Source organism: Aspergillus uvarum, assembly GCF_003184745.1.
Source record: "Aspergillus uvarum CBS 121591 unplaced genomic scaffold BO82scaffold_56, whole genome shotgun sequence".
In the NCBI taxonomy this organism is placed as follows: Eukaryota; Fungi; Ascomycota; class Eurotiomycetes; order Eurotiales; family Aspergillaceae; genus Aspergillus; species Aspergillus uvarum.
This window is the reverse complement of record NW_020291353.1, coordinates 39,512-65,521: the sequence shown is the minus strand read 5'-3', so window position 1 is coordinate 65,521 and position 26,010 is coordinate 39,512. Positions and strand designations below refer to the sequence as shown.

The window sequence follows — 26,010 nt, the reverse complement described above, 5'->3', positions numbered from 1 at the left end:
AGGGCCTCGGCCCCTCAGCCAGCAGGGGTTCTTGCCATTTTGGGTTCACCACTCCCGTACTACTACTGTACCTACTGTATGTACACTGCAGTACTTGGCATGCATTTTTACTTCAAGAATCAAGCTTGTACTCCCACTAGAGCATATATCTCAATCTGGGCTAATAGTATTCACATTCGTCGGGTCACAAGTGACTTTGACTTTGACTAGCCGCTTATCCGGCCACAGAACATCAATTGATTTGGTACTGTACTTCGAACCGAGCAGATCATGTGAGAGTGCCGGACTCTACAACATGACGACACCGACACCTCCCATTCTCTTCTCATCCGGCAGGTTCTTGTCGTTGACACCACCGGGGATGGGGGCCGTCCGGTAATTATAGAGGTAGTAGTGAAGCTGGCCGTCGCCCGCGCCGAACTTGAGCTGCTCCAGGAAGAGAGGGTTGTCGTGGAGGGTCAGAGCATTGAACACATCAAAACGAGCCTGCCGTAGAGAATATTAGTCTTGGAAAGAATATCGTGCACGCAGCAACTCGACATACCTTCTTCGCCAGGATCAGAGCATCATTCATCAACATCAGTAGTCGTTCCTTGAGAGCCTTCATATCACCGGTGAAAGCCGTCTCGGTGGCATAATAGTAAAGGTAAGCTACGCGCAGGCAATCATGCTTGGGGTGCTGAATGATGGTGGATTCAAGGTTGTAGAAGGAGAAGAAGTCGGTAATCTTGTGGGTTTCCGGGTCCTCCACCACGTACGACCAAACCACCTGTTCCCGGTCGGCCTCCCCTCCTTTGTGCACGAGCCAGTGTTCTATCTCCTCGCGGGAGAAGGCCTGGTTCAAGTCAAACCGCTTCAGATAGCGTTCCAAAAGCTCGAGGACAGCATCAATATCCTTGACTTCCATGGGGCGGAGGTTAGGAGTTGACGTGGCACTCGGAAGGTGGTTCTTGCTAATCTGTCGGGCCTTGGTAGAGCCCTTTGGCAGATGCGAGAAACCGACCTCATACAGCTTCAGCCAGTCCAAGGGACGGTGGTAGTACCGACATGAGCTGACGGGAGTCGGGAGGACCACACCTGCGGTATAAATGGCCTGGAAGATCCCCTCGAGATAACAACGGCGAGTGATCTCTTTAATGAGGACCGGTGCAAGACGCTTGGATCGTAACTTCTTGTGAATGCAGAGGAAGTTGATCTCGGTGACCTTGATCTTCTGCTCGCGAACGCGCAACTCGGTAGGAATACCGGAGATAGCGGCGACAAGCTTCCGCGACTTGGTAGCGCGAACTCCGACGTGCCATTCCTTCTTCCAGCCCGGAGCCATCAGCGCCCTGGATAGAATATATTGTCAGCCCCGGTATCAAGATATCCAATCGTGGCCTGGGCAGTGCACGAACCAGTGTAGGAATGATTTCGAGTATCTGAAGCGGAACATAGCGTTGTCGTCCTCAACATAGTGGTAGGTGAGCAGATCCCACAGCTCCTGGAGCTCTTCCTCCTTTGTGAGATCCAGTGTCGCCCACTCGAAGCCTTCGATGAGCGGATCGGGAGTCTTCGACACTTTCTCGGGATCGATCATCTTAATCGGCCCACCGACATCGTTGGCAGCGGCGGCGGCCTCATCGAAACGAGGCACAGGCTGGGTCTGCCAGAACTTGTACGAGGCCATATCTTTTTGGTTCTTGCCTCCAACAGCCAGACCAGTCAAGAGCTCGGAGATATCCATCTTGCGCAGGGCCTCCGCGGCCTTATCCTTGTCGAGTCCGGCCAGCTCGTTCTTCAGGGCGGGGTTATTCTCCAGCAGCGCCTCGGCCGCTTTGGGGGTCAACTTCTGTTTCGCCGCATCCTAAGACAATCCGCGTGAGTTTTGGAGACGGCAGATTAGCTAGGAACAAAAAGAGAACTGACCTCATTATTGGACGCCTTGGCGGCTTTGCCCTTCTTATCCTTGGAGTCCGACATGGCAGCTGGCGCGGTTGAAACACGTGGAAGTTCGATGGTCGGGTCGGAGACCGCAAACAGACAAGAAGTAGTGGGTGCGGGAAGGTTTTCTAAGCCCGCCCCACGTTCAACCAACAAAGTACGGTAGCCGTCCGTCCCTTGCGCTTGCGGGGTGCATATCTACAGGTACGCCCATCGGTATTCACTCAATATGTGACTTAGTCGCCGTGGATCCCAATCAATTATTCCCCAAAATACATGGGATGTTGAAATCTAACTAAACAACGCCTCCCGAATCTATCATCAAATCAAAGTACTCAAACAATAGAGCATAAACAAGGCATAATGGCTTTGTCTGGGTATCACCAATTTTGTTGTTGAAACCTCATGGTGAGGCAGGAATAATGCAAGTCTTACTGGGAAGCAGGCTTGGTCTCAATCACATCCAAGAAGCCACCAACCAAGTGCAAGCTACCAGTAACGAATGTCATCACGGGGGCTTCATCCTGGCCTACAAGGTCCTTTTCTTGCAGAGCGAGCTCCCGAGTAAAGTCAACAGCTTCCTCAATGGTGCTATACACCTTGACTTCAGTGCGAGGGTCAATGGACCGCCATGTGTCGGCGAGACTGTTCTGGACATGCAGTTTCTCCACATCCGTTGCATTTGTGTTCATGCTGACAAGATCGGGTCGATAACCTGCAGCCTTGTAGGTGACGTTGGTGCAGAAGATCGCGTGGGTAAAGGGTTGCTCCGAGCCCAACGCCGCAGCCAGAGTCTCGTAAAGAGCCTGGGCCAGGGCATTGCTATCACGGGTCTGTTGGTTGAAGATCAAGACCCGCTGCTTCTTTTGCGCAACTGCGGCAGACGAAGAGTTTGCCTGGATCTGTGATGCAAACCACTGGCCAGCCAATCGGATACTTTCAAGCGTGTGGCCGCCGTCGATGTACCAGGTAATGTGCTTCTCACTGCGCGTCTCACAACGACCGCCTAGACGGGCCTCTTCCAAACCCTTGCGGAATCTAGCTGGTAGGGGTTCCTGCAGGATGTTCGACGGCACCTCCCCAATGCCGACAGTCCGCAGGAATTCGGCCGCTGTTGCAACCGCCACTGCCGCGTTGGTATATTGGAAGTCACCAGCTAATCCGAGCTTCACGCCCCCACCAGTCTTGAGCTCGGGGTGGCCCCTCACGATTTCCAGCGAGGTTCCCTTCTCGGCAGCACGTTCGAACAGGACTTTCTCAGCAGACGGAGGCTGAGGTGCGCTGAATGCTTTGGTGCCAGGTTTGATGATGCCACCCTTATGCCATGCGATCTCCTCAACAGTGTTTCCCAACATAGCAACATGGTCAATGCCCAGGCTGGTGATGGCTGTCGCAGCTGGCTCTGGAATCACGTTGGTGCAGTCGTACTCTCCGCCGATCCCGCATTCGATAACTGCAGCATCGACTCCTTCACTGATGTAAGTGTGGAATGCCATCAATGTTAAGTACCGGAAGTATTGAGGCTTCGTTCTGAGATTCGTGGGATCTTCGCCGGCTACTCGAGCAGCATCTTCCAGACGATCCCACACTTCGAAAAAGTATTTGGCGAACTTCTCCTCCGAGAGTGGTGCATTGTCGATTTGGATACGCTCTCTGGCAAAGCGCAAGTGAGGCGAGGTGTAGAGCCCGACCTTGTTGAGGGATCGCGAGGTTGACTCCGAGGGAGATAGCTGCGAGGCAGTGTACTGTGACAGGATCGATGCGATAAAAGCCGAAGTGGAGCCTTTACCCTTCGTGCCGGCGACATGAACAGGATTGATACGGCTTAGATCCGAGGGCTATGGACCAAACATAGAACGAGAGTCAACACTGGAGCATGACAACATAATGCGGGGGGGGGGGCACGCGGACCTTATATCCGACACGACGAAGCCACTCAACAGTTTCTGGAATAGACAACAGGTTCATGTCTTTCCGTGACTTGCGTAACTCTTCCACAACTGCAAAATTGGTTTGCAGTGAGTTTAGAGCTGCAATCGCAGCCTGCACCACATCGTTAGATTTGACGCCCAATGGCTTGCGGACAAATGCCTGCGGGGAAACCTGCCTCATAATCGCGAGACATAATGGTTGATTTGGATGATATATGGCGAGTAAAATGAAACTGGAAGAGGGTGGGAAGTTTGCGAAAGCCCCTCATCAGGGTCAGGTCAGCCACTGCTCACGTGAAAGAAGGCTGTTGTGCATCGACTAATTGAAAGACTTATAAACGCCGTACTTGCCTACGCAGCCGGAGTAGTGTCATCAAGCGCCGGTAGGTCCGAGTTCGGGCTACCGATAAGGTCACGTGAACAATGCATAGACATCTCGACTCATTAAAGTATCGGCGAAACAACCTTACACCTCAATTCTTACATGTAGGAAGTGCAATGGCAGACTTTGTATTTGACAAGTAAACTTTGCTACTAATGGATCTAATTTGGCAAATCCAAGGGGTGACGAGAAGGTTTTATTGGAACATGGAAAAGTGTAAGCAGGGTGTGGATGTAGAGAAGTAAAAGACGTGTGTGGGTAGATATACACCAAAGGGAAGCGCACATGTAAATATTCTATAAGGTGTAGTGCAGGAAGTCATGCAATAAGAAGCTTGTCAATGAAATTACTCAATCCTGGTTTTGCCTTCCTCCAGGAAAACCAGCCTTGCGTTGCTATAGCCTCGCTGGTGTCTTCTGACAGGAAGCCACTGGCCGATGATCGGATCCGTCCGAGCCTTGATAAGCGCATCTTGATACCCTTCAGATCCAGCTGCGGGTGTGTTTAATTTTGGCCAATTAACCTGGAGCACTTGCGTTAGTACCCAATTCCACGTTGGAAGGTGTGACACCAAAACTTACATAAAGCATCCCATGGACAAGTATAAATCGGGCACACCAGGCGCTGACAACAAGCCAGAAGATAACAAACAAGCGCAGTGGCCACACAGTGGAGTCTGGTAGGCGTCTCGTGAAGGTTGAGACCATGATCATAAAAACTCCAGCAGCAAATATGTATGGGATTGACTGGATGATGAGCGGTCGGCGATCGAGGAAGAGCTGAAGGCTACCCAGTGTAGAGTCAGGAGGGAGATAGGCACCCAGGAACACATCAAAGCCATCTTGTCGTGGACCATCCAAGAAGTTGTTTCGCACATAGCGTGTAATAGAATTGTTAAGATCCTGCAACATGCCTGCGCGAGTACGCTCTCCTGTGCGAGTGAAATCGGTTTTGAGTGCGCCCGTGCCAGAGTAGGATTTTGAGACTACATCCGCGTTGTCGGCCCAGATATTGCGGAAGAGGTTTTCGAACTCACGGTCGTCGTTTGCAGCCTCTCCTGGGCGTAGGACTCCAGCATCGATGAGCTGACGCGTAATAGCCCAACGTCCCAGCATACTCTGCACCACGTTTGTGCGGTCAAGACAGTCCATGCAATTTGTCCGGACGACGCTGGTTTGCGAGGATCGAATATCCAGCTGTCCACCAGGGACACCAGGGTCTTCCACTCCCCGGAAATAGCCACCCCTATTGAGTCCGTCCATCAACCGGTCTAACAACAGCTCTGCACGATGCCACTTGAGTCCCTTAGTCTCATTGTGAAAGTCAAAGTAGATATAATGTAATCTATCCATCTCGTTTTGTCTGAGACCGGGCTCAACAGCGTGTAGCTTTTCCGATGTTGCGTCATCTGCCTCGGTGTGTTCGGTGGAGGACGACACTAATATACGGACCAACTGCTCGTAAGCATTCTTGACTCGTTCTTCCCGACCTTTGTGATTCACCAGGTTAACCAAGTAGTTTTCGCCATATAGTCGGATCTGCTCGGAAAAGTGCTTGCGGGCAGCGTCAACAGCAGTCTCCACTCCGCGGACTTGAAGCTTCGGTGTATACTTAAGATTGTTGACTTCGGCCCAATACACAGGAACACTGCCTCTGGTTTGCACAAACGCCATAACCTGGAGGTCTTGGCCAGAGCCACTTAACTTGTCCTTCGCTAGAGACTGGCCTCCAGCGAAACCAGAAAGGCCACCCGTTACGTCATTCAGAATGACAATTTGCTCGGTCTCGTTGTAATTCGAGACATGACCTTGGTCATCAATGCCACGTGAGAAGTATCTTGTGCCTCCACGATACCTGGATCTCCGCGTAACAAGGGCAAATGTGAACGACGTTGACTTGACCTTTGCCGGAGTTATCCGTAGCATCCCAAACATGACGGGGAGGATATACGGATCAACACCTGGCTGTGGGCCGAGTCGCACACCAGTCGTGTCATGTTCTCCAAGGCTGAAGTCGATCAGATCAGATTGTATGAAGCGGTTCCAGAAGAAGCGGTCATCCGCTCGCTTCCACATAGGAAGGCTAAGATCACTTTGTGATTGACGCTGAAAGCTGCTGGTGATGTCCAGGGCATAGGAGAAGTACATGGGTCCAGTACGAAGGTGTTCCTTCAACAAAGCCAGATATGTATCTTCGTCGGAATCATGCAGAGGGCGCTCGCGCAGGGGGAGGAACTCGGTCGCCGCAACTTTGTACACCATGTGGCCACGTAGCCTACCCATGGGCTGAGCCTTGGTGATGACGATGATGTATTTGTCTAGCAAAATCAGTAACAATCTCCCGAAATTTATAGCGCGACGGTGAGCATACCTAGTTTCAACTTGATAATGCCCAGTATACCAGCGATACTAGAAATACGCTTCGCACCGGAAAGGGTGCCATTTGTGAGACGTAAGTCACCGGTTGGACGCTCGACGACAAGAGTAGGGGCGTTAGGTGATGAGGGAGAAGTGAAGGCATAATGAGAGGGCGAAGCGTGGAGATTGATGTCGCGAAACGGTAAAACGGAGGCAGCCATGACTTTCGAGTTTACCCCGTAAGGGAGTAGTTCACTGGAAGTGGAAAGCGACCAAAGAAAACAAGAAAGAGTGGAATCTGAAGTGAACCCTAGCGCATAGCGCAGAAGATATGATATCTGGGGAAAAAAACCGTAATTAAGGAAAGGAAGACTCAAAAGTCAAGACAGGAAGGTAGTAATATCGAAAGTGGGAGGAGGAAGCGGGAGAAGGTGATTGAATGTGATGATGACGACCTCCGAGAAAAGGGTGTACTGTACGTACGACTTAATCCGACAGGCCAACACTGCGGGAAATCAAGTCACTTTACCTTTTCTGCTTTAGGTCTAGACTAATTTTGGGGCGCCGCTTTCTCCTTACTAAGCAGCCGGGACGTAACTTACGGTAGTTAACGTAATTATGTAGTAGTAAACTGGTGCCTGCCTGTACCTATTTTTAAACAAGAAGATAAAGCTTTCATGTGATTATTCTTCAGGTACACTGGAAGATGATATACATTAATAGGGCTTTATGAACATTTTTTGCTGGGCGGATATGGCGCCCTCAATTTGGGATTTCAATATCCGCATGTTTTCAGTGGCGTTTCCGCCGTGGCGTCAGCGAGTGATTGATGGTTTCTCGACTTCACTTGTAAAACTGTAGGGTTTGAGTATGGCAATGGGACAGCAAACCCTGACGTCCCCATTCGCCTCCGATTCCACTTTGTTTCCATCCGAAAAGTATCTATGGGGGTGGGGGATTGCGAAATTATAAAGCCATATCGTTCCGACCTCCAGCTGGCGTGCAATGGGCTCCGCCGTCGCCACATCGAGCGCCCAGAAACAGGCACCCTACCCGCTCTTGGTGGCATTCAAGCGGCGGATGAGCTCGGCCTCGTCGTACCACTCAAGAAAGGGGTTAACGGGCCCAAATTGTTCTTCCTGGACGATGCGGGCATTGTCTGGCGGACGATCCACCACGGTTGGGGAGATGTACAACCCCGGCAGTGGTTTCCCGTCGCGCTCGGGGCCGCCCACAGAGAAGGTGTGAGCTTGTTTGGCGCTATCAGCGAGGAATTCTTGAACAAGTTGGTACTGCATGCGGTTTTGCAGTGGGCTGAATAGCGGGGAGTGCTCGGCCGCGCGGTCGATGACGATCTTCTGAACTGCAGCGATGAAGGCGGAGCGGAACTGCGGCAGGATGTCGCGGTGGACGTAGACTCGCTTGGTGGCCACGCACATCTGAACCGCATGGAAGAAGCACTCCTAGGCCACTCGGACGGCTACCTCGTCCACTTCGATATCAGCGCAGACGATGCTGGCGTCGTTGCCCTCGAGCTCCAGCGTCACGCGCTTGAGCGACCGCCCCGCGCTTTCTGCTATACGGCGGCCCGTGGCGGTGTACCCGGTGAAGCTGATCTTGTCCATGCCCGGATGGGTGGTCATGCGCGCCCCGACCTCATCGCTCCCATTTAGCGCCTGAAGTATCCACTTGGGGAGGATATCTCTTGTATATTCAACAAATCTCAGGGTCGCGTAAGGGGTCATCGGGGAGGGCTTTACGATCACACAGTTGCCCATAACCAGGGCCGCTGCTATCTTGGCCACCGCCAGCACCAGCGGGAAGGTCCACGGGCATATGGCGCTGACCACGGCCAGCGGAGGATACGTGGAGACGATTCAGACGGATTCATCCTCATACTCGTTCTTATCGGGACATGACTGGGCGGCTTGAATCCTCAATCGATTAGTCTTGCTCTCAGAGAGAGAGAAAGGGAGAAAGAGACGTAGAGTCTTTGTTTTCTTCTTGTTCTTACCATTAAACCGGAGGAATCGTAAGGCATCGTCAACCTCAATTTTCGCCAGGACATCCTGCAACACCGGTCTCTATGAGCCAGCCCCCTCACACAGCATGGGCTAAAGTGGAATGTGCATACCGACTTGCCTAACTCCTTGGCAAGGATAGGACGGAGCTCGTCTTGTCGGGTCTCCAGCTCGTCTGCCATCCGGTGCAGACATTGCTGTCGACCTTCCAGAGGCCGGGCTTTCCAAAAGGGGGAATGCTTCACGGGCTGCCTGTACCGCCTCGCGCAAGTCGTTTTCAGCGGCCACTGGGACCGGCCAGAGCTCGGTGAGGGTTCGAGGGTCGGTGACTGTCACTGTGTTTCCCCCATGTCGTTTTTGCGAGCGGATGATGTTAGAGAACGTTGTAACCTTTTTGATGGTAGCGCACACCATTCTACTGCAGAGGACTGGGATGTTCTATGCCTATATTGAAAGAGAATCGAGAGACTTAAGCAGAAGAAGCCCAAAACAGGCAGGGAAAGAAGAAGAAGAAGAGACCTGAAAGCACAGCCCTGAGGATAGCTTAAAATTGAAATGATGGATTTTCATAGATGGACTAGCGGCGGGATCTCCCCACCAGCGGGGCGGGAGCCATGCGGGAAAATCACACCCCCGCCTTGTCTTTATGGCTTGTTCAGTGGGGCGGAGGTGGGAAAATGCCGTTCCACTACCCAGCCTCGGAACAATACAAAGGTGAACCTCACACGTATTCCAGGTGGAAGGCTCAGATATCTTCCAATACGATCATCGCTCCCAGCTCTCGGCATCAAGCCATACGTGAAACCACAATGGCGGAGCAGCCGGTAGCGATTCTCAAAAATGTAAGTATACAGCCTGTTATCTTATAGTCCTCTTCTCCGGGGCGTTGGTCGAACACTACTGACTGTACTTGAACAGCAAGGAGCTGATTTCACCTTTGCAATCACGACTGCAACGATTCCAACCATCCAACCTCGAGAAATCCTTGTTTGTCTGGAAGTAACGGGTTTCTGCGGTACCGATCTCTCGCTCGCCCGCGGACAGCTCGGCCCTTGTAACACCATTCTGGGCCATGAGGGAATTGGTCGAATTGTGGCTGTAGGCGCTATGTGTGAAGCCGAAGCCGCGCTGGTAGGCCAACGAGTTGGGATCGGCTGGATCCGCGATGCCTGTGGCGCATGTCCCAATTGCATGAGCGCGGGGGCGGGCGAAACTAGATGCACCACCCAGGTCTTCAGTGGTCGAGATGTGGCCGGCACGCTGGCCCGATATGCGGTCGTCCCGGAACGGTACCTGATGCCTCTGCCTGAAAAGGGTCCCAGCGAGCTGTTGGCCCCGATCATGTGCGCCGGGGTGACAGCTTACAAGGCCCTCAAGGTAGCCAACGTTACTCCCGGGTCGTGGATCGGTGTGTCCGGGGCAGCAGGCGGCGTGGGCTCCCTGGCAGTGCAATATGCCAAGGCCATGGGGTATCGGACGGTGGCCATTGACGGCGGGGGCCCTCAACGCAGAGCCATCTGTCTGGAAGCGGGGGCAGATGTCTATCTTGACTATGAGGAGGCCGAGCCAGATCTCCGAACCAGTCTCCTTCGTGCTACGGGCGGTGATCTCTGCGCTGCTGTACTTGTCTGTGCCGGGGCTGCTGCCGCGTATGAGGATGCCCTGCCGTGCTTAGCCTACTTTGGGGTCCTGGTCGCCGTGGGGATCCCCCCAGCAACGTCGAAAGTCTCCTTCCACCCCCTCACTCTGATTGACTATGGTATTCGATTCGTCGGCAGCATCACTGGGGACCGCATAGATGTCCTTGAGGCGGTCCAATTTGTCATCCGCGGTCTGGTAAAGCCGCGAACTGTCCTTATTGACTTGATCGACCTCAATCATTATGCGGGGCAGGTCGATCAGCTAGATGGGAAATTAGTGGTACGCTTGGGGGATGTTTCTCCATGATGACAGCGAGGTGACTCGAGTATGATTACCTGTATTTAAGAGGAAGTCAATTCTTACATCCTTGATAATCACAACCCACGCAAATCACTAATTAAAAAGAAATCACAACTATAAAATTTCCAACCATACATATATGCTAGCACTGTACCTTGGTAATGACTCGGAACTTAATGCCTTTCGCAGCCGTGGTGGCAGCGGGGAAATTCCCACCCCCGCTTTAAATCTCCGCTTCTGACCCGCCGGGATGCTGATCTTCAGCACTACGTTACGTACGCGATGAGAGTTTATCCTTTACGTCGGCTGATATGCTTGCTTGCACCATCATTCTTCCTACCGTATTCTACCCCCAAAGATGTTTAAATCACATATAAACCTACTGGCACCCCCGGTCATTCACTTTTTGAAGAAAAAGGAAGAAGTGCTTCCCTCCATTAATTCAGAAGAGTTCGTTCGGTCTGGATGAGCATCCAGCAATCGACAATTCCGCGGAAATCAGCAATACACAATGTTTGAACCATTAGCACTTCCTCCCGGGGTGAGTGTCAAGGTATTTAATATCTTTTTGGACAAGGTAATCCGGCTCGTGGGTGCAGAAAACGTCGATGTAATCGCGACGGAGGAACAATTAGATCCGGGGTCATATATGAAGCCTCAGTATTCTGTTGACCCTCATCCTGTTCTTGCCCCTGACACCTTTCTCGCCTCAGCTATCGTCGCACCGCGAGAGGTTGCAGATGTCCAGTGAGCTTTTCACCAGTTGCTTTACCCCCTTCCCTCCAACCTACGAACAAGACGCAAACTGATTGGATCTTATCAGAGCGATTTTACGCCTTGCCAGTGAATTTCGAGTCCCACTGTGGCCAGTTTCAATCGGCCGGAATTCGGGATATGGGGGTGCTGCCCCTCGGGTTCGGGGATCTGTCGTCCTCAACATGGGGAAGAACATGAACCGGATCCTGGAGGTCAATGTTGAAGGGGCCTACTGTATTGTGGAGCCAGGTAGGAGATTTCCATTCGCATAGATTCTTCTCCCCCCGCTCACTTCCCTCTCCTCCCAGACTCACTTTCTCTGATATCTAGGTGTCACTTTCCATGACCTGCATAACTACCTCGTTCAGCACAACCTGCGAGAGAAAGTATGGATCGATGTCCCCGACCTCGGTGGCGGGTCGATCCTAGGCAACATGCTGGAGCGGGGAGTTGGATATACGCCGTACGGAGATCACTACATGATGCACTCGGGGATGGAGGTGGTAATGCCAACCGGAGAATTGGTGCGCACGGGTATGGGTGCCCTGCCACACCCCGAAAGCCGTGGCGGTTCTGAGTCCAAAAAGCCCGAAACCCAGCCCTGGAACCCGACCGCCGCCCTGTTCCCCTACGGGTTTGGTCCCTATCTGGATGGCCTGTTCACGCAGTCTAACCTGGGAGTGGTCACCAAGATTGGGATGTGGCTCATGCCCAATCCCGGGGGGTATCAATCCTATCTGATCACCCTGCCCCGGGACGAGGATCTGCACCGCGCGGTCGATATCATCCGGCCCTTGCGCCTCACCATGACCCTTCAGAACGTGCCCACTATCCGCCACATCCTGCTTGATGCGGCCGTCCTGGCCCCTCGAACCGCGTATACTGACACTGGCGGTCCGCTGTCCGACAAGGCGCTGGATGCGATTGCTAAGAAGCTGGGTCTGGGCCGGTGGAACTTTTACGGGGCGCTCTACGTAGGTCTTGCTTGTCTCGAGCCCTCACCATACACCCGCCACTTCTTCGTTGACCAGGTCGTACTGAAACTAACCCACCGCAAAAATCTCCAAAGGGACCTGAACCAATCCGCCAGAATCTTTGGGCGGCCATCAGAGCGGCATTCTCCGCGATCCCCGGAGCCAGATTCTATTTCCCGGAGGAGACCGCGGAGAATTCGGTGCTGCGCATCCGCCACTTGACGATGCAGGGGATCCCAACCTACGATGAACTCAAGTGGGTAAATTGGGTACCTAACGGGGCCCATCTCTTTTTCTCCCCTATTGCTAAAGTGACCGGGGACGACGCTATGGCGCAATATCTCCTGACCAAGCAGCGGTGTCAAGAGGTCGGTCTGGACTTTCTAGGTACCTTCACCGTTGGGATGCGAGAGATGCGTGAGTTTGCCCCTCATCCCGCGCCTGTTCTTCTCTCCTACCTTGGTCCCCCACCTTGGTCTCCCGACCTAACTTCTCTTAGACCACATTGTGTGCATCGTCTACGATAGAATCTCGCCGGTGGAGCGGAACAAAGCGCTCACTCTGATCAAAAGACTGATTGCCGACTGTGCGGAGCGCGGTTGGGGAGAGTACCGGACCCACCTGGCGATGATGGACCAGGTGATCGGGACCTACAACTGGAACAATGGCAGTCTGTTGAAAGTTCACGAGGTTATCAAACAGGCGCTGGATCCGAAGGGGATCCTCGCTCCGGGCAAGTCAGGCGTGTGGCCGGCACAATATATCACGGAGCGGGAGACGAAGTTGTGAGAATAAATGGTTTCATTGATAAGCTGTACTGGACACTGCCGAGTAGTAGCTGAGCTGCTAAGTATGTATCTCTTTCTTTCTTCATTGGAAACTTGCCCGCTGATTTGCTCAATATGCTTAGCCTGTACCTTAGTTGAATACAATTCAATTTTTTCCGGGCGATACCTCAGACAATTAATTCGATCGCCCCGTTACTGGCCCCGCCCCGCCAGCGCCTTTCGAAGACGAACAGAAAACGCAGAGCGTGAACGATTATTGCGCCCGCCTGAAACGGGCTTGTGTGACAGGAAGGAGAAGACGGGATCACTTCGAGGTATGGATACAGTAGGAGCTGTTGACTCCTCCCACAGGAAGGGTAGTGCCAGACATCACTAGCATTATGTCATTCTAGAAATAGATTTCAACAATAATACTTCATTATATTCTTGGTAAGGGCCTCGGCAAGGCTATGTAGATATATCTAGGATCTCTGTCTCTCTAACCTTCTCTCTACTATAGATAGAGGTAAAAAGTACTCGGCATCTGGCATCTCTAAGAAGTATACTGAGCAGAGTAGAGAAATAAGGACAGCAACACCTAATTACACCGAAGATAGCCAGAAAGAAAAGAAAAACAGTAAAAAAAAATAAGTAAGTCAAGGTTTAGTCTCTCTCTCTCTCGTTTCCCTTGTTCAAGTCCCTTCATCAACCACTCATCATACAAGAGCTCCAAGGCTGTCAGCCGGTCAGAAGAACAACGAGATTCCAGATATCAACTTTGTTATCCCAGCTTGCTCTCAATCACTTCAGGCGCTCTGTAAGGATTTGGCATAATATCTTCGGTGTGCTATTTATTGCTAAGCCGAGCTTCGCCAAAATCACTGAGAAGTGGTAGTCCGTCTCCAGGAGGGAAGCGGGCGGACCTGTAGATTGTACGGTTTTGAAGCACCTTTCGTGCCGATGGGTTTCTTATCTCCTCTTCTCCTCTTCCTCAAAGTTCGAAAGCGCCTCTGGCTTTGGTGAGGAAAGAAGCAAGTCCTTGAGTTGGATATCTATGCAACTTAGCCTCTCAATCTCGTTTCAACAGGAAATCAAACACGTACCCGTGTGAAAAACACCAGCTACAGAATGTAAGAAGTCCAACACCACCAGTAACTGTGGGATACAAACCTTCATATCCTCAAGAGTCATTGCTTTGCCAGGAATCCATTCCAGCAGCTCATTCGCACTTATCCCTAAAGGTTCGTGAACGAGACAGATATGTTGACCATGGGGACCCGTAATAATAAAACGATCGAATAATTTTCGAATGTATCTTTTAGCGGGATGTTCATATCCACTGAATTCAAACGATTATAGATGTTCAGTTCATCTTCTCTGTTCTCGCCCGTCACGTATATTTTCAAGGCAACATAGCTGGAATTACTGTATCGCATTATCAACAAACCCCCGAAAAACAACAAGTATAGTCCCCTGGTTGTACTTACAACAAGTCACGACCAAAACATACAGTGGACGTAACTCCGTAGCCTAACGTAGCTAATACCTGATATCGATGGTTGAGAACTTCCCCCTGTTGGGTTGGGAAAAAAGTTTTTGGGCTTGATATGTAGGTAAAGTCTCTTCTTCAATATGTACGGACGATTCAAGTGTCTTGAATCCAGAAGATGGAAAATCCTGTGGCACAGATGCCCACTAAGAAGAGGATATCGCTGGTCGTTGAAGATAATTCCCAGGTCCTTTTGGAGCTGGTCGCTTTGAGGCTAGCCAATTCAGAGAAGCAAACTGGGTGCTCAGGTATCTTGGAGGTCGGTACATCGAAACCCCGGTTTTACATAACAGAAAGTGAACACAGGCAAGATGCAGGTCAGAGCGAAGGAGAAATGATACTAGTATTTATTCCCTCTGCTAGAAGAAACCCGGTGATATACTACACACAGCCCCTAGCTGGAAGTTGGGAGAGCTACTGGAGGATCACGTGGCATCGTGGAGGGCCCCCTGAGCACCCGGGGCGTATTGCGGCACATGGTGAGATGCAAATAAGCGATGAAGGAGGTTTCTGGTCATAGTCTTGGAGATGGTAGCAAGATCTCTCTCAGGGAAAGAGGTTTACTTTGCTCTCAATATATCCATTAGGAATGAATGTACAGTACCTGACATTCTGCCTTAAGAACCCGCCTTGTCGGCTCTGTGGCAGCCAGCTCCGCTTTTGGAGGTTCTGCCATGTAATTCCGCCCACGAGTGGTAGTTTCCCATGTACGAGCTAGAATACTAGCAAGTAAGGAATAACACAAAAAGCATGCATGATTCATATTTGAGAATTTAGCATACTCATATTCAATGTCACATAATTTTAGTAAGGAGCCCTTATAGGGCGATTTGCAGAGAAATTTGTTGTATGTAAGTAGTCATACATACCACTCCTGCACACACAAGCAGGCGCCGCACCGCCCCGCACATCGGCCAGTCGGCTTAAGCCAGGTGTGGCTGAACCCCCTTCGTCATCTCAACCACCGCCGTCGACGGCAGGCCGCCATCAAACCTCCCCCAGCGTCCCGATCCCGCCTTTCCAGTATCTTCATCTCTTCTTGCACTCTTGAACTTTCCACTCCCGGTCTGGTTCTTCTGCCACGCTTCCACCGACAGTTACATTATTGCCTTTTTCTCTTTCTCCAGTTTTCACAGTTGTTTTACCGACTCCGTTCATTATGGCCACCAGAGCCGCAGCAGGCGCCCGTCCCGGTGCCAGATTCGCTCAGTTCAAGCTGGTGTTGCTTGGTTAGCTCCCCCCTGACTACAGCCCCACTCAAACTCGTCGGATAATGAAGACTAACATATGGTCTATGTTTGAAATAGGAGAAAGTGCCGTTGGAAAGGTGAATAAGTCGTTGAACTCATTGTTCGGGCGGTCGCTGATGTTTTCATTACTTGGCAGAGTTCGCTAGTCCTGAGATTTGTTAAGGTTGGTTTACAGCCAGATGGCTTCCTTCTTTACTCCCAAGGACGGGGCTCATATGAGATAGGATCAATTCGATGATTACCGCGAGTCGACTATTGGCGCCGCCTTCCTCACACAGACAATCTCCCTGGACGAAAGCACGACGGTCAAGTTCGAAATATGGGACACCGCCGGTCAGGAGAGATACAAGTCCTTGGCTCCCATGTACTATCGGAACGCGAACTGCGCTGTTGTTGTGTACGACATCACTCAAGCGGTACGGCCTTTATGTCTTCTCGGACCAGCATGATCGCGCGGAAATGCTAATGTGGTTATGATCGAACAGTCGTCGTTGGATAAGGCCAAGTCATGGGTGAAGGAACTACAGAGGCAAGCCAACGAAAACATCGTCATCGCTCTTGCAGGCAACAAGCTCGACCTTGTAACAGAGAATCCCGACAAGCGCGCGATCGCGACCGCTGATGCCGAGGCCTATGCACGTGAAGCCGGTCTGCTATTCTTTGAAACGTCGGCCAAGACGTCATCTAATGTGCGAGAATTGTTCACCGCTATTGCGAAAAAGCTGCCTCTCGATCAGGCAGGCCCACGAAACTTGCGCGCTGCCCCCCGTCCCGGGGTCGATTTGCGGCCAGAAGCCCCTGGCACTCAGGGCGCGGGCGCCTGTAACTGCTAGACATCGCCTTCAAACCTGCCTTTTCAATTCTAGCATTGTGATGCCTCTCTATCCATGGGTGTTTTAGCTTTCGTTAGTTTGGTTTTGTCTAGATGCGAAAGACGTGCTTCTCTTGCCTGAGCTTGAACTTTAATTCCGGTGCAAAACCTGATGACTTCAATCGGCAGCTGCGCATGGCCGCTACATGTTCCCCAAGAAATGGTTATCTGGCATCCCTAGCCGAATTTTGGGCGGCCTGGTTTGGCACGCAACAACAACCGGTTCCTCGTTGTGGCCCTAAATCCGACCAGCTATTCTACAGTTCTGTCGCCCACTTCTCAAGGCTTCTGAGCCCATTTCTCGAGGCTATACATGCCACTTGTGACACCCAAATCTGGCCATGTACACGGATACAATTGGCTCTGGTGAAGTCCCCTCCATGCTGCAGGAGATAGCTTAGGATATTCGGTGTTTCAATTTGTTCCCTGTGTTTTCCTAATGCTGGCGTCTGTATCCTTTGTCATGGGTTGAGCTGTTCTTTTTCTTTTTTTTTTTTTTTTTTTTTTTTTTTTTTACCCTCAGAGTTTCTCAGTATGCTATGCCTATATAATACTCCAATAATCTTCCTTGCTCTTGGGATGACGTATTTGATCCTGAATTGCGCACATGTGGCTCTCTTTACCGGCGCACTGAGAGGTCGAACAAGAACCGTTCACAATAGCTGTACATTGATCATATTTCTCTAGTTTATGGTAGACTCATTCAGCGGATACGAAACAGATGTAGTATTTGAGTGAAGCTGCTCTCATCAATGGATGATGGACTATACCGATAGTTACCCTGCAGTCGTAATGTCGTAACAGGAGAAGCGGGCGGGCGGTGCGACCAAGGCCAAGCTGACTGAGCCACTATTTGGCGGTGCAGGATCGGAGCGGATCGTAAAAGCACCTACTAATCCCAGTTCCAGTTCCGGTCCGCGTTTTCACCTTCGTCAACATCAACCCCTCAACTTCTCTCGCTCCCAGCGCTTTCCTTCACAGTAGTGCGGCCCACAATGCTGCGCTCTTCTGTTGCCACGGGACGCCAGGTGCTACTGTCCTCCGCTCGCCAAAGGACGGCCGCGCAATGGCTGTCCAGAGCTGGGGCAAGCAGCCGGTTCTCGAATCAGGTACGGTGACGGCATCCTCGGTCTTGCGGATTGATTCCTGGCAAATTGATCACTAACGTGTCCTTCACGCTCGCCAGAGATTCTTTGCCGATGCTAGACCTCCCACCACCGGTGCTCCCACTCCTGTCACCCCGTCCTCCGCGTCGCCTGTGCCCCCGGAGGTTGTCATTCCTAAGCCGGAGCCTACCGAGCAGGGTACTGTTGCCATCGTCACTCGAATACACCGCAAGAACTGCAAACTGATCCGATCACAGGCTCCGAGGTTCCTCCCGTCGCGCCTACTCCAGCTCCCAAGAAGGGTGGCCGTTTCCGCCGATTCCTTCTCTACCTGCTTCTGACTTCGGGCTTCGCTTACGGTGGTGGCATCTTCTTGGCTCTCAAATTCGACAACTTCCATGACTTCTTCACCGAATATATCCCCTACGGTGAAGAGAGCATTCTATACTTTGAAGAACGAGACTTCTACCGTCGATTCCCCAACACCTTGAAGAGCCAGGTCCGCTTCCCTCTTCGTAGGGATGAGAGCAACCAGATCACGATCCCTAGCAAGAGCGGATTGACCTCGAAGGTTGCCGAGGAGGAGTCAGCTGGAGCTGATATCTCGCAGAAGGGTCCCCACATGAGCACCGTTCAGAAGGACAAGGGCAGCGAAGCGCAAGCCAAGCCTGCCGCTGCCAAGCCCGAGGAGAAGTCCGCCGCGGTCGAGAAGGCCAAGGAGACGAAGGCTGCCAAGGAAGAGGCACCTAAGCCGGTCGAGAAGGAGGAACCCAGACAACCTGCTTTGCCCGCAGTGACCCCTCTCGAGTTCGCCAAGGTCAACGAAGGCGATGAGGCTATTGTCCAGGAATTGGTGAAGACTTTCAATGATATCATCACCGTGATCAGTGCCGACGAGAGTGCCCCGAAGTTCTCCAAGCCTGTTGAGAAGGCCAAGGAGGAGCTCCAGAAGATTGGCGATAAGATTATCGCTGTCCGGGAAGAGGCGCGCCGTGCTGCTCAGGAGGAGATCAACCAGGCCCACGCTACCTTCGACGAATCCGCGCGCGAGCTCATCCGTCGCTTTGAGGAAGCTCGTGCCACCGATGCCGCTCAGTATCGCGAAGAATTCGAGGCCGAGCGTGAGAAGCTTGCTCGCGCTTACCAGGAGAAGATCCGCACAGAGTTGCAGAGAGCCCAGGAGCTGGCTGAACAGCGTCTTAAGAACGAGCTGGTCGAGCAAGCCATTGAGCTTAACCGCAAGTACCTCCATGAAGTGAAGGATCTGGTGGAGCGTGAGCGTGAAGGTCGCCTCAGCAAGCTCAATGAACTGACTGCCAATGTCAGCGAGCTGGAGCAGCTTACCACCGGCTGGAGAGAGGTCATTGACACCAACCTCAAGACCCAGCAATTGCAGGTTGCCGTCGATGCTGTCCGCTCGGTTCTTGAGCGCTCTGTGGTTCCTCGCCCGTTCGTGCGCGAACTCGTTGCCGTGAAGGAGTTGGCCGCTGAAGACCCCGTCGTTGATGCGGCTATCGCCTCGATCAACCCCACCGCCTACCAGCGTGGTATTCCCTCCACATCTCAGATCATCGAGCGCTTCCGTCGGGTAGCCGATGAGGTCCGTAAGGCAAGCCTCTTGCCCGAGGATGCGGGTATTGCCAGCCATGCTGCCAGTTTCGTTCTGAGCAAGGTCATGTTCAAGAAGGATGCTGTTGCTGGCAGCGATGATGTTGAAAGTGTTCTCTGCCGGACCGAGAGCCTTCTGGAAGAGGGCAACCTTGATGGCGCCGCCCGTGAGATGAACAGTCTCAAGGGCTGGGCCAAGATCCTGAGCAAGGATTGGCTGGGTGAAGTGCGCCGAGTGTTGGAAGTGAAGCAAGCCCTAGAGGTAAGACTAACCCTGATGCAGTGGCTATGACACGTTGTTCCCTTTTGCAGTTCAGGCTAACACATCTCATTATTACAGGTCATCGAGACTGAAGCGCGTCTACAGTGCCTGAGGGTCGAGTAAACCAATACCCTCCGCGTTTGTTTAGTTTTCTTGTATCTCATGCCTCCTCTTCCTCCTCCTACAGGAATTGTACCTCTAGTTCCCAATCGCGTTGTTAGACTCAATGCTAGATGTTTCCTCTGTGTGTCAAAACGGTGAGACTGTACAGTATTGTAGTTCTATGATTAAAATGATTGCAACGTCATTTGGTACTGTTGACTTGATCGTCCGCCGGCCGTCGCTGTTTGCCATGTTTGCAGCTCCCCGTGCTCCGCCGCATGATGCAGTTGGGGGGATTGAAGTGTACGACTAACGTCGTCTCGACAGCACAGACCGACGAACGTGCACCTATTGTGTTGCCCCTAGTTTCTTGCCTGTGCTCTACAGTACCATGTTCAACTTTTAGCACTACTCTGCTTGGGCATCTCCATGTCCTCTTCACCCTGTGAGCCGAGCCCCCTATTTACTCCGGCGGGACGGACCACCAATTCGTCACCCTGGTTCTAATGTCGCCCAAGACCGATGAACCGCCCACCGCATCCCTTCCCACTCCTGGCCCGAATGACACGTTGTCGAAATCTCGTCAACTCTCAAGCAATCCTCATGACGCATCCACTCGACTAAGAGAGCCGCAGATGAACGAGGGACGGGCGAGCGGGGAGCTGGAGGGGAGTACGCTAGGCAGTAGCTCTCGAGACGGAGATAAGACAACAAGTCGAGTCCAGCGACGGACACACGGCCCCGGTGGATTCTTTGTCGACTCATCCTTCCTACCCGGCTCCAAGAGCTTGAAAAGCAGCCATCACCAATTCCTCCGCCGTTCGGGGTCAAATCGGAAAGAGAAACGAGAAGCTCCTTCTGAGCCGGGTCTGGAGGTATCAAAGAGACGATCGCGATTTCCGTGGAGTCGTCAGAAGGAACAGAAGCTGGACTCCGCTGAGGCCCAGGCAGCTGAAGAAGAGGCTACTGCTTCTGCGCATGTGGCGGAAGATGCGGAACCACACCAGGAGCAGGCAGAAACGGAGACGCCGGACAACCAGGCTGCCATGGGCCTGGACAAGGATTCCTTGCAGATCGTCAATCTCGCGCTGAATTTGAGCGAGTCCCGAAAAAGGAACAGTCTAGGACGTTCGGCGTCCAACCGCTTTCCGGGCAATCGGAGGCTGGTGTCGGCCGGTCAGCCTGCTGCTCCTTACCCTGACATTCAGCCGATGACTTCTGCGGGCGGCCTTCGCCACGGTAGCCCCCGACATCACGATGCAGTGCACAAGTGGAGCGATCGCTACAACAAGCCCACCATCTCGGAAGGAGTGGCGGAATTTCCGGCCCATGCCCCATCCTCGGTGCTCAGTCTCCTGCCTCAGTCGATCGATTCAGAAACTCTGCCTTCTGGGATCTCAGAGAGCACTCTTATCCGGGCTGAGAAGGCCCGCCGTCATTTTGAGCTGCTCTCCGAATACCTTCGGCTTCTGTCGTCGCTTCCGCCTCTGGAGCATCTCGACCCGTTGGTTACAGATTCGGTATCAGTCGCGAGTAATGGCGAGCTCTCCGTCAGAAGATACAATCCTCTCCAGTGTATCCGTAACAGGAAAGTGAGATTTCGCGAGCGATGCAGTATTGATACCGAAGCTGAAGGATGGTATGACACCGAAAGGGTACACGAATGGGTTGACTCTGTGGAGTCGTTGTACAGCCATCGCAATCACAGCGCCGTGGAACGTCTACAACTTCCGTCGTTTCCAAAATCACGGAAATATGTGCCTTCAGAACATCAGCTGGATATTGATTATCTTGCAGCCTCTCCTCCTTCGAGCCTGAGGCGTGCTAGCCGTACTAGCAGTGTCAAAGCCCGCAGGCCGCGATCAGATTGGGTAATTGATCCGGCAGAAATGCTTTCCGATGCTGCGTGGGTTGAAGATGATCACAACAAGAGCAAATTGGTTGACAAGGACGGAAACCTCCTTTATCCGAACCCGAATATACTGATCGATGTCGGTATGGATGATGCCAATCTCAGTTTGGAGGAGAAACTGCAACGTCATCGACAATTCATGGACTCGGAGCAATACATTTCGCGTGCATCTTTATCCGACGCTCATCCTAGTCTGACAAGCGGTACACGTGGAAGGCAACGGCACAGGTTTCGGACTTCCGGCCGTAGCACGCATGATAGCGATATCTCCGTCAAAGATTTGGAGCCGGGAAGTCGGAAGCTTGGCTTGTTTAGCAGCTCCGCGAGCACGTCCAGCGCGGATGACCGGCTACACCGTTACCTGCGCGCTGACAGGACAAGCTCTCCTGGGAAATATAACCCGCCAACGCTGGGTGCATTCCAAACAAGGAGCTCTGGGGCGATATCTGAAGATGACAGTCTCACAGGGATCAGGTATACCCCGAGCCATGGTCCCCCTCCCCGCCATAGAACTGGGGCCCGCGCTAGATCAGAAGGGAAGCGAAGCTCCATGTCCTCTGTGCCGAGCATCGATGATCGTTACGACACTTTGACAAACATGGCAACCCTCGATAACAAGTCCCCTGGTGTTCATTCCCAGTTGGGTTTCTTCCCTAGTATTGCAAGCAATCTATCTCCCCCGTCAAGCCGGTCTCCATCACCCTCTAAGGGACGCTTTTCGCGGGCCCGTGGCTCGCGTCACGAGCGCAGCAAGAGCAACATTCGCGCAAAGGACAACGTTGATGAAAATCTGCCAGACACGGACGGTGTACGTCAACATAGCTTGTCGGAAGCCGCGGGTCGCCTTGGATTTGAACCCAGTCCCCTTACCTACCAGACCACGTCATCTACGTACCAGGATGAACTTGATAAGCCTCAATCTCCGATGCGGAAGGACGCCGCTCAAACAGAGTCGAGGCTACGCGGCATTCTCAAAGGGCCTGGGAAGATAGCCGAAAAAGTAGGCAATGAAATGTCGAAGGTCGGCGATCGTATCATGAAGAAAGATTCGATGGCGATGGCACGCAAGACCTCACTTTCTAGCCTAAGCAGTTCGGACTCCGACAATCCTGATGAGGCCGAGGAGATAAAAGGCGACAGAACGACAGGCGCCAAATCTCTTTTACGCCGGTTGCCTGCGTTTGCAGATGATGGCATTCGGCCTTCGCGCAAGAATCTGGAAAGAGTCGGTACACACAACGAGGCATTGCTGTCGCCACATTTATTGGCGCCTGCTGGACAGGAGCAGTTTACTCAACTTCAAAGCTCTGATTCTACCGACCTGCCAGGCCACTCTACGGAAACTAATATTTACCACAACATGGACGGCTCTCAGAGAGATGTTGGAAGTTTCTCTGCTTCCCTCTCAAGCAATACAAATGTCCACGCACCACCCACGCGCCTCGAGAAATTGTTCGGACCCGAAATACATACAATCCGGGAACAAATCCAGAAAGGCCGGATTAAGGATCAGTCTGTTCCTTTCAGTCTCACCCGTCCACCTATCACGGGTCTTGCGCAGGCCACGGTGGAAGCTTCCCCAGCGTCGCAAAACAGGCGCCCTGTGTTAGATGCCCAGTCCAGAAGTTGGAGTATCTCCAATCGCAGTCTCTCCACTGCCCTCGTCAGTGGTATCCCTGGAAAACGCGAGGTTGAACGAACTCGAGCATTGCTCCTTACTTCGGGAATCAAGGCCCGGGAAATCACCCGCCGGGCCGGCACTGTGCGTGAGCCACCTCCTGAGTTCCTTCTGCGCACATATGGTGATGCCTCCGTACCCGTGCCACGGGTGACTCGACTCTGCGAGTATGATGCAGCGGCGCAGGGACTACTCAAGAGATTTGAGGAAACCAACCATGCTTTCCGGCAGGCCATGGACAACTTTTCGGGCTCGGTGTCATCGCCACTGAATGCTCAGCTGAGAAGACTTGAGAAGATAGTCAATGAGAGCATCAGCCCTCGCGTTCAGGCAGCGACGCAAGATGCCGAAGATTTGAGCATTCAGCTCAACACCACCAGCACCCTTGCGGTGAAGCAACTGAGCGATACCCTCGACAAAGGTATGCGCAGGCGTCATCGCAGGTTGCGCTGGGTCCGACGCACCGGGTTTGTCATGCTCGAGTGGGCGCTCGTTGGTATGCTGTGGTGGGTCTGGCTCATCGTCATGGCTTTCAAGGTGCTTCGGGGCATCTTTCGAGGATTTCTCTCGGGCGTTCGATGGATTCTGTGGCTGTAATCGCAGAAATGGATTGACTCGGGTCAGTCAATGTCCAGGCCATTTCCTTCTGTTTCGTACTTTCTATTTCTTTGTACTATACATTTTTAATTCCGAGTATCTACATAATAGTGATGTCTTGTAACCCTTTTTGTGATCCGTGTCGAACCGTGAAGCCAAGAGGTGGTGATAGCAATCCTAGTGTCTAGGTAGGCAATATATAGGAAAGAGGTACAATTGGAAGCTGGTTGGAGTGGCATGGCGCCTTCACCCCAGTGAGGGGACAGCATGTACTGTACGGTCGACCACGGTACCTCAACTGCCAGAGTGTCGACACTATTCTTCCATCACAAACGGAACCTCCCGCACAAAAGCTTTGTTTTCTTGTCACCTTGATAGCGGACAGTTTGCAGGAGATTTTCGACAGACTCTTTATTCCACCATGGTTCAAGCCAGCTTCGATTCTCAGGTATACTATACTAACAGAATATATATGTTCTGTCTGTTCCCTCCGGCGCGCCCCCTCTTCGTCGTTACTATTCAGTATTTCTCAAACCACTACATACTTGGTTCACACCTACCCGCGGTCTAACTTTTAGTCTACAAGGTCTATACCAGATATACTGTTACATTTACAGATCGACACACACAGCACACCAAGCTGAACCCAGTACACAGCACATACATCAGTATCTTCACCCAGCCAGCCGTTTTCATCATTCGCAATGCCATCGCTGAAAGGCATACTGCATGGTCGCGTAATCACCACTGACGCGGGCCACCAGCAACAGGAGGGGGGCGGCGGTGGCCTTCGCCGCTCCAACGCAGTCAAGCACCACGGCCAGCAGCAGCAACAACAAGCGTCCGCGGGCACCACTCTCGAGGAACGCTACGAGTTTCCCAGGCGGGGAGTAGTCCGTACGAACACCGCTCCGGGCATCGGGTCCGGCGCCCACGGCCCCACGGTTGTGAATGCGCGGGCACGGGCAACTACCTCTGCGGCAGCGCAGCCGGGTTCCGAGTGGAGTTATGTCCCGGTTAATGCCAAGCCTCGACAGTACCAGGGTCTTGGTCCCAGTCAGCGAGAGCAGCTGGAGCGGCATGCGCTGGATAATGAGCATGATCAGCGGACGCAGCGGTGGGTGGCTGACCAGCAGAAGCGCATGGAGCTGACGCAGCCGGTGACGCGACAGCCGTTGCCGGTGCCTCCTCGGCCACCACAGTCTCAACTACGACCGGGACCACAGATGCAGCAGCAGCAGCGACAGCAGCCGCAGCCCACCATCCCCAGCAGCGGAAACCGACGGCCGTTCTTCAAGAACGATATGGAAGTGGATGCCTGTGTGCGCAGCACCTCTTCCTATGAAGTTGGGATCCTGAACCAGGGGGATTGGAGAACTGGTAAGTCGGTCCATCCCGTGCAGGCCAGACGGCCGGTCCACGTCGTCACGCCCAGCCAGTGCCCTGTCTCCCGAGTCGCGTCGCCGGTCGATGAGATCTCCGATCAGAGAGAGGCAACTCGTAGGGTCTTGCGGCGCAGGGATTTACCCGATAGGTGATGTACTTAGTAGTGGGGATTTGAACGGGCTGCGTGCTGGTTTCGTAGCTTCTTGTGGTTCTTTGACTTTTATGCATTGCCGGGGGACTGGTTTCTTGATCAGCATCAGCATCAGCATCAGCATGAACGGGTTTTCTCTGCTGTGTACGGTGAATGAGATCATGGCCATGGCTGGTCAATAGACTTTTCTGATACAAAGTAACTTAATATGGTTGATGATGTTTTGTTCTTTCATCCTTCTTACCCTTGTTTTCTAAAACCTTGTAGTAAACCATTGTATTATTGTTAGATGGATATAAACTCCCACCGAAAGCGTTCTATTATGCCTGACACTCGTCAAATAAAAGATATAGGGCCTTTGCCCACAGCCCTTGTATTGTTAGCAGCACAAAGTGAGTCTGAATAAAGCTGTACCTTATTGAGCAGCAACAATCACTCTTTGGCTCTCAATAAACAATAGAAACAGTCAAGGTTGTGTTGGGAGGT

General features: G+C 52.4%; 10 protein-coding genes across 10 annotated transcripts; 6 read left to right on the top strand and 4 right to left on the bottom strand.

Annotated features, from left to right (window-relative positions):
• Positions 1–101: 101 nt before the first annotated feature.
• Positions 102–2,003, bottom strand: BO82DRAFT_342617 (glycylpeptide N-tetradecanoyltransferase swoF). The gene is made up of 4 exons (XM_025633588.1): positions 1,909–2,003; positions 1,398–1,846; positions 545–1,331; positions 102–486 (listed from the first exon to the last, which is right to left on the bottom strand). The coding sequence occupies exons 1-4, from the start codon at positions 1,960–1,962 to the stop codon at positions 289–291; spliced, it is 1,488 nt and encodes a 495-aa protein (XP_025488595.1). The 5' UTR covers positions 1,963–2,003; the 3' UTR covers positions 102–288.
• A 159-nt stretch (positions 2,004–2,162) lies between these two features.
• BO82DRAFT_317368 (tetrahydrofolate synthase) lies at positions 2,163–4,169 on the bottom strand. Its single transcript, XM_025632606.1, has 3 exons — positions 4,031–4,169; positions 3,835–3,966; positions 2,163–3,761 (listed from the first exon to the last, which is right to left on the bottom strand). The coding sequence occupies exons 1-3, from the start codon at positions 4,121–4,123 to the stop codon at positions 2,355–2,357; spliced, it is 1,632 nt and encodes a 543-aa protein (XP_025488594.1). The 5' UTR covers positions 4,124–4,169; the 3' UTR covers positions 2,163–2,354.
• Positions 4,170–4,354: 185 nt separating this feature from the next.
• BO82DRAFT_357314 (putative phosphoinositide phosphatase (Sac1)) lies at positions 4,355–7,053 on the bottom strand. The gene is made up of 3 exons (XM_025635985.1): positions 6,607–7,053; positions 4,818–6,553; positions 4,355–4,759 (listed from the first exon to the last, which is right to left on the bottom strand). The coding sequence occupies exons 1-3, from the start codon at positions 6,812–6,814 to the stop codon at positions 4,583–4,585; spliced, it is 2,121 nt and encodes a 706-aa protein (XP_025488593.1). The 5' UTR covers positions 6,815–7,053; the 3' UTR covers positions 4,355–4,582.
• Positions 7,054–7,314: 261 nt separating this feature from the next.
• BO82DRAFT_385863 (ALDH-like protein) lies at positions 7,315–9,123 on the bottom strand. Its single transcript, XM_025638211.1, has 7 exons — positions 8,860–9,123; positions 8,728–8,819; positions 8,608–8,662; positions 8,493–8,520; positions 8,066–8,435; positions 7,647–8,032; positions 7,315–7,512 (listed from the first exon to the last, which is right to left on the bottom strand). The coding sequence occupies exons 1-7, from the start codon at positions 9,026–9,028 to the stop codon at positions 7,437–7,439; spliced, it is 1,176 nt and encodes a 391-aa protein (XP_025488592.1). The 5' UTR covers positions 9,029–9,123; the 3' UTR covers positions 7,315–7,436.
• Positions 9,124–9,423: 300 nt separating this feature from the next.
• On the top strand, positions 9,424–10,561 carry BO82DRAFT_367654 (alcohol dehydrogenase; the record flags this gene model as incomplete). Its single annotated transcript, XM_025637087.1, has 2 exons — positions 9,424–9,456; positions 9,533–10,561. 2 exons carry the CDS (start codon positions 9,424–9,426, stop codon positions 10,559–10,561), a joined length of 1,062 nt encoding a protein of 353 aa, XP_025488591.1.
• A 288-nt stretch (positions 10,562–10,849) lies between these two features.
• Positions 10,850–13,482, top strand: BO82DRAFT_385861 (FAD-binding oxidoreductase). The gene is made up of 6 exons (XM_025638210.1): positions 10,850–11,302; positions 11,379–11,560; positions 11,642–12,285; positions 12,381–12,702; positions 12,785–13,135; positions 13,196–13,482. Exons 1-5 carry the CDS (start codon positions 11,067–11,069, stop codon positions 13,072–13,074), a joined length of 1,674 nt encoding a protein of 557 aa, XP_025488590.1. The 5' UTR covers positions 10,850–11,066; the 3' UTR covers positions 13,075–13,135; positions 13,196–13,482.
• A 2,117-nt stretch (positions 13,483–15,599) lies between these two features.
• BO82DRAFT_156141 (Rab family GTPase) lies at positions 15,600–16,934 on the top strand. The gene is made up of 5 exons (XM_025630205.1): positions 15,600–15,830; positions 15,909–15,928; positions 15,988–16,014; positions 16,076–16,267; positions 16,337–16,934. Exons 1-5 carry the CDS (start codon positions 15,761–15,763, stop codon positions 16,682–16,684), a joined length of 657 nt encoding a protein of 218 aa, XP_025488589.1. The 5' UTR covers positions 15,600–15,760; the 3' UTR covers positions 16,685–16,934.
• A 715-nt stretch (positions 16,935–17,649) lies between these two features.
• On the top strand, positions 17,650–19,945 carry BO82DRAFT_357308 (MICOS complex subunit MIC60). Its single transcript, XM_025635984.1, has 4 exons — positions 17,650–17,831; positions 17,909–18,026; positions 18,086–19,698; positions 19,777–19,945. Exons 1-4 carry the CDS (start codon positions 17,718–17,720, stop codon positions 19,819–19,821), a joined length of 1,890 nt encoding a protein of 629 aa, XP_025488588.1. The 5' UTR covers positions 17,650–17,717; the 3' UTR covers positions 19,822–19,945.
• A 490-nt stretch (positions 19,946–20,435) lies between these two features.
• On the top strand, positions 20,436–23,987 carry BO82DRAFT_291273 (uncharacterized protein; the record flags this gene model as incomplete). Its single annotated transcript, XM_025631720.1, has 2 exons — positions 20,436–22,068; positions 22,180–23,987. The coding sequence occupies 2 exons, from the start codon at positions 20,436–20,438 to the stop codon at positions 23,985–23,987; spliced, it is 3,441 nt and encodes a 1,146-aa protein (XP_025488587.1).
• A 704-nt stretch (positions 23,988–24,691) lies between these two features.
• Positions 24,692–25,525, top strand: BO82DRAFT_405239 (uncharacterized protein; the record flags this gene model as incomplete). The annotated part of the gene is made up of 1 exon (XM_025639478.1): positions 24,692–25,525. One exon carries the CDS (start codon positions 24,692–24,694, stop codon positions 25,523–25,525), a length of 834 nt encoding a protein of 277 aa, XP_025488586.1.
• Positions 25,526–26,010: the final 485 nt, after the last annotated feature.

Bases quoted from the DNA above. Each gene is read 5' to 3' on its own strand.
- BO82DRAFT_357314 (XM_025635985.1), bottom strand. From the start codon at position 6,814: ATGGCTGCCTCCGTTTTACCGTTTCGCGACATCAATCTCCACGCTTCG. The intron at 6,554-6,606 runs GTATGCTCACCG...TGATTTTGCTAG, and splicing joins CATTATCAAGTTGAAACTAG to ACAAATACATCATCGTCATC. The intron at 4,760-4,817 runs GTAAGTTTTGGT...CAAGTGCTCCAG, and splicing joins TTGTCCATGGGATGCTTTAT to GTTAATTGGCCAAAATTAAA.
- BO82DRAFT_156141 (XM_025630205.1), top strand. From the start codon at position 15,761: ATGGCCACCAGAGCCGCAGCAGGCGCCCGTCCCGGTGCCAGATTCGCT. The intron at 15,831-15,908 runs GTTAGCTCCCCC...TGTTTGAAATAG, and splicing joins GTTCAAGCTGGTGTTGCTTG to GAGAAAGTGCCGTTGGAAAG. The intron at 15,929-15,987 runs GTGAATAAGTCG...ATTACTTGGCAG, and splicing joins GAGAAAGTGCCGTTGGAAAG to AGTTCGCTAGTCCTGAGATT.
- BO82DRAFT_342617 (XM_025633588.1), bottom strand. From the start codon at position 1,962: ATGTCGGACTCCAAGGATAAGAAGGGCAAAGCCGCCAAGGCGTCCAAT. The intron at 1,847-1,908 runs GTCAGTTCTCTT...GGATTGTCTTAG, and splicing joins CCAAGGCGTCCAATAATGAG to GATGCGGCGAAACAGAAGTT. The intron at 487-544 runs GTATGTCGAGTT...TCTCTACGGCAG, and splicing joins CTCTGATCCTGGCGAAGAAG to GCTCGTTTTGATGTGTTCAA.
- BO82DRAFT_385861 (XM_025638210.1), top strand. From the start codon at position 11,067: ATGTTTGAACCATTAGCACTTCCTCCCGGGGTGAGTGTCAAGGTATTT. The intron at 11,561-11,641 runs GTAGGAGATTTC...TCTGATATCTAG, and splicing joins CTACTGTATTGTGGAGCCAG to GTGTCACTTTCCATGACCTG. The intron at 12,286-12,380 runs GTAGGTCTTGCT...AAATCTCCAAAG, and splicing joins ACTTTTACGGGGCGCTCTAC to GGACCTGAACCAATCCGCCA.
- BO82DRAFT_385863 (XM_025638211.1), bottom strand. From the start codon at position 9,028: ATGGTGTGCGCTACCATCAAAAAGGTTACAACGTTCTCTAACATCATC. The intron at 8,033-8,065 runs GTGGCCTAGGAG...CATGCGGTTCAG, and splicing joins TGGACGAGGTAGCCGTCCGA to ATGTGCGTGGCCACCAAGCG. The intron at 7,513-7,646 runs GTAGGGTGCCTG...ATGGAAACAAAG, and splicing joins TTGAATGCCACCAAGAGCGG to TGGAATCGGAGGCGAATGGG.
- BO82DRAFT_317368 (XM_025632606.1), bottom strand. From the start codon at position 4,123: ATGAGGGGCTTTCGCAAACTTCCCACCCTCTTCCAGTTTCATTTTACT. The intron at 3,967-4,030 runs GCAGGTTTCCCC...GATGTGGTGCAG, and splicing joins TTATGTCTCGCGATTATGAG to GCTGCGATTGCAGCTCTAAA. The intron at 3,762-3,834 runs GTCCGCGTGCCC...TTTGGTCCATAG, and splicing joins TTCGTCGTGTCGGATATAAG to CCCTCGGATCTAAGCCGTAT.
- BO82DRAFT_357308 (XM_025635984.1), top strand. From the start codon at position 17,718: ATGCTGCGCTCTTCTGTTGCCACGGGACGCCAGGTGCTACTGTCCTCC. The intron at 17,832-17,908 runs GTACGGTGACGG...CACGCTCGCCAG, and splicing joins GCAGCCGGTTCTCGAATCAG to AGATTCTTTGCCGATGCTAG. The intron at 18,027-18,085 runs GTACTGTTGCCA...ATCCGATCACAG, and splicing joins GCCGGAGCCTACCGAGCAGG to GCTCCGAGGTTCCTCCCGTC.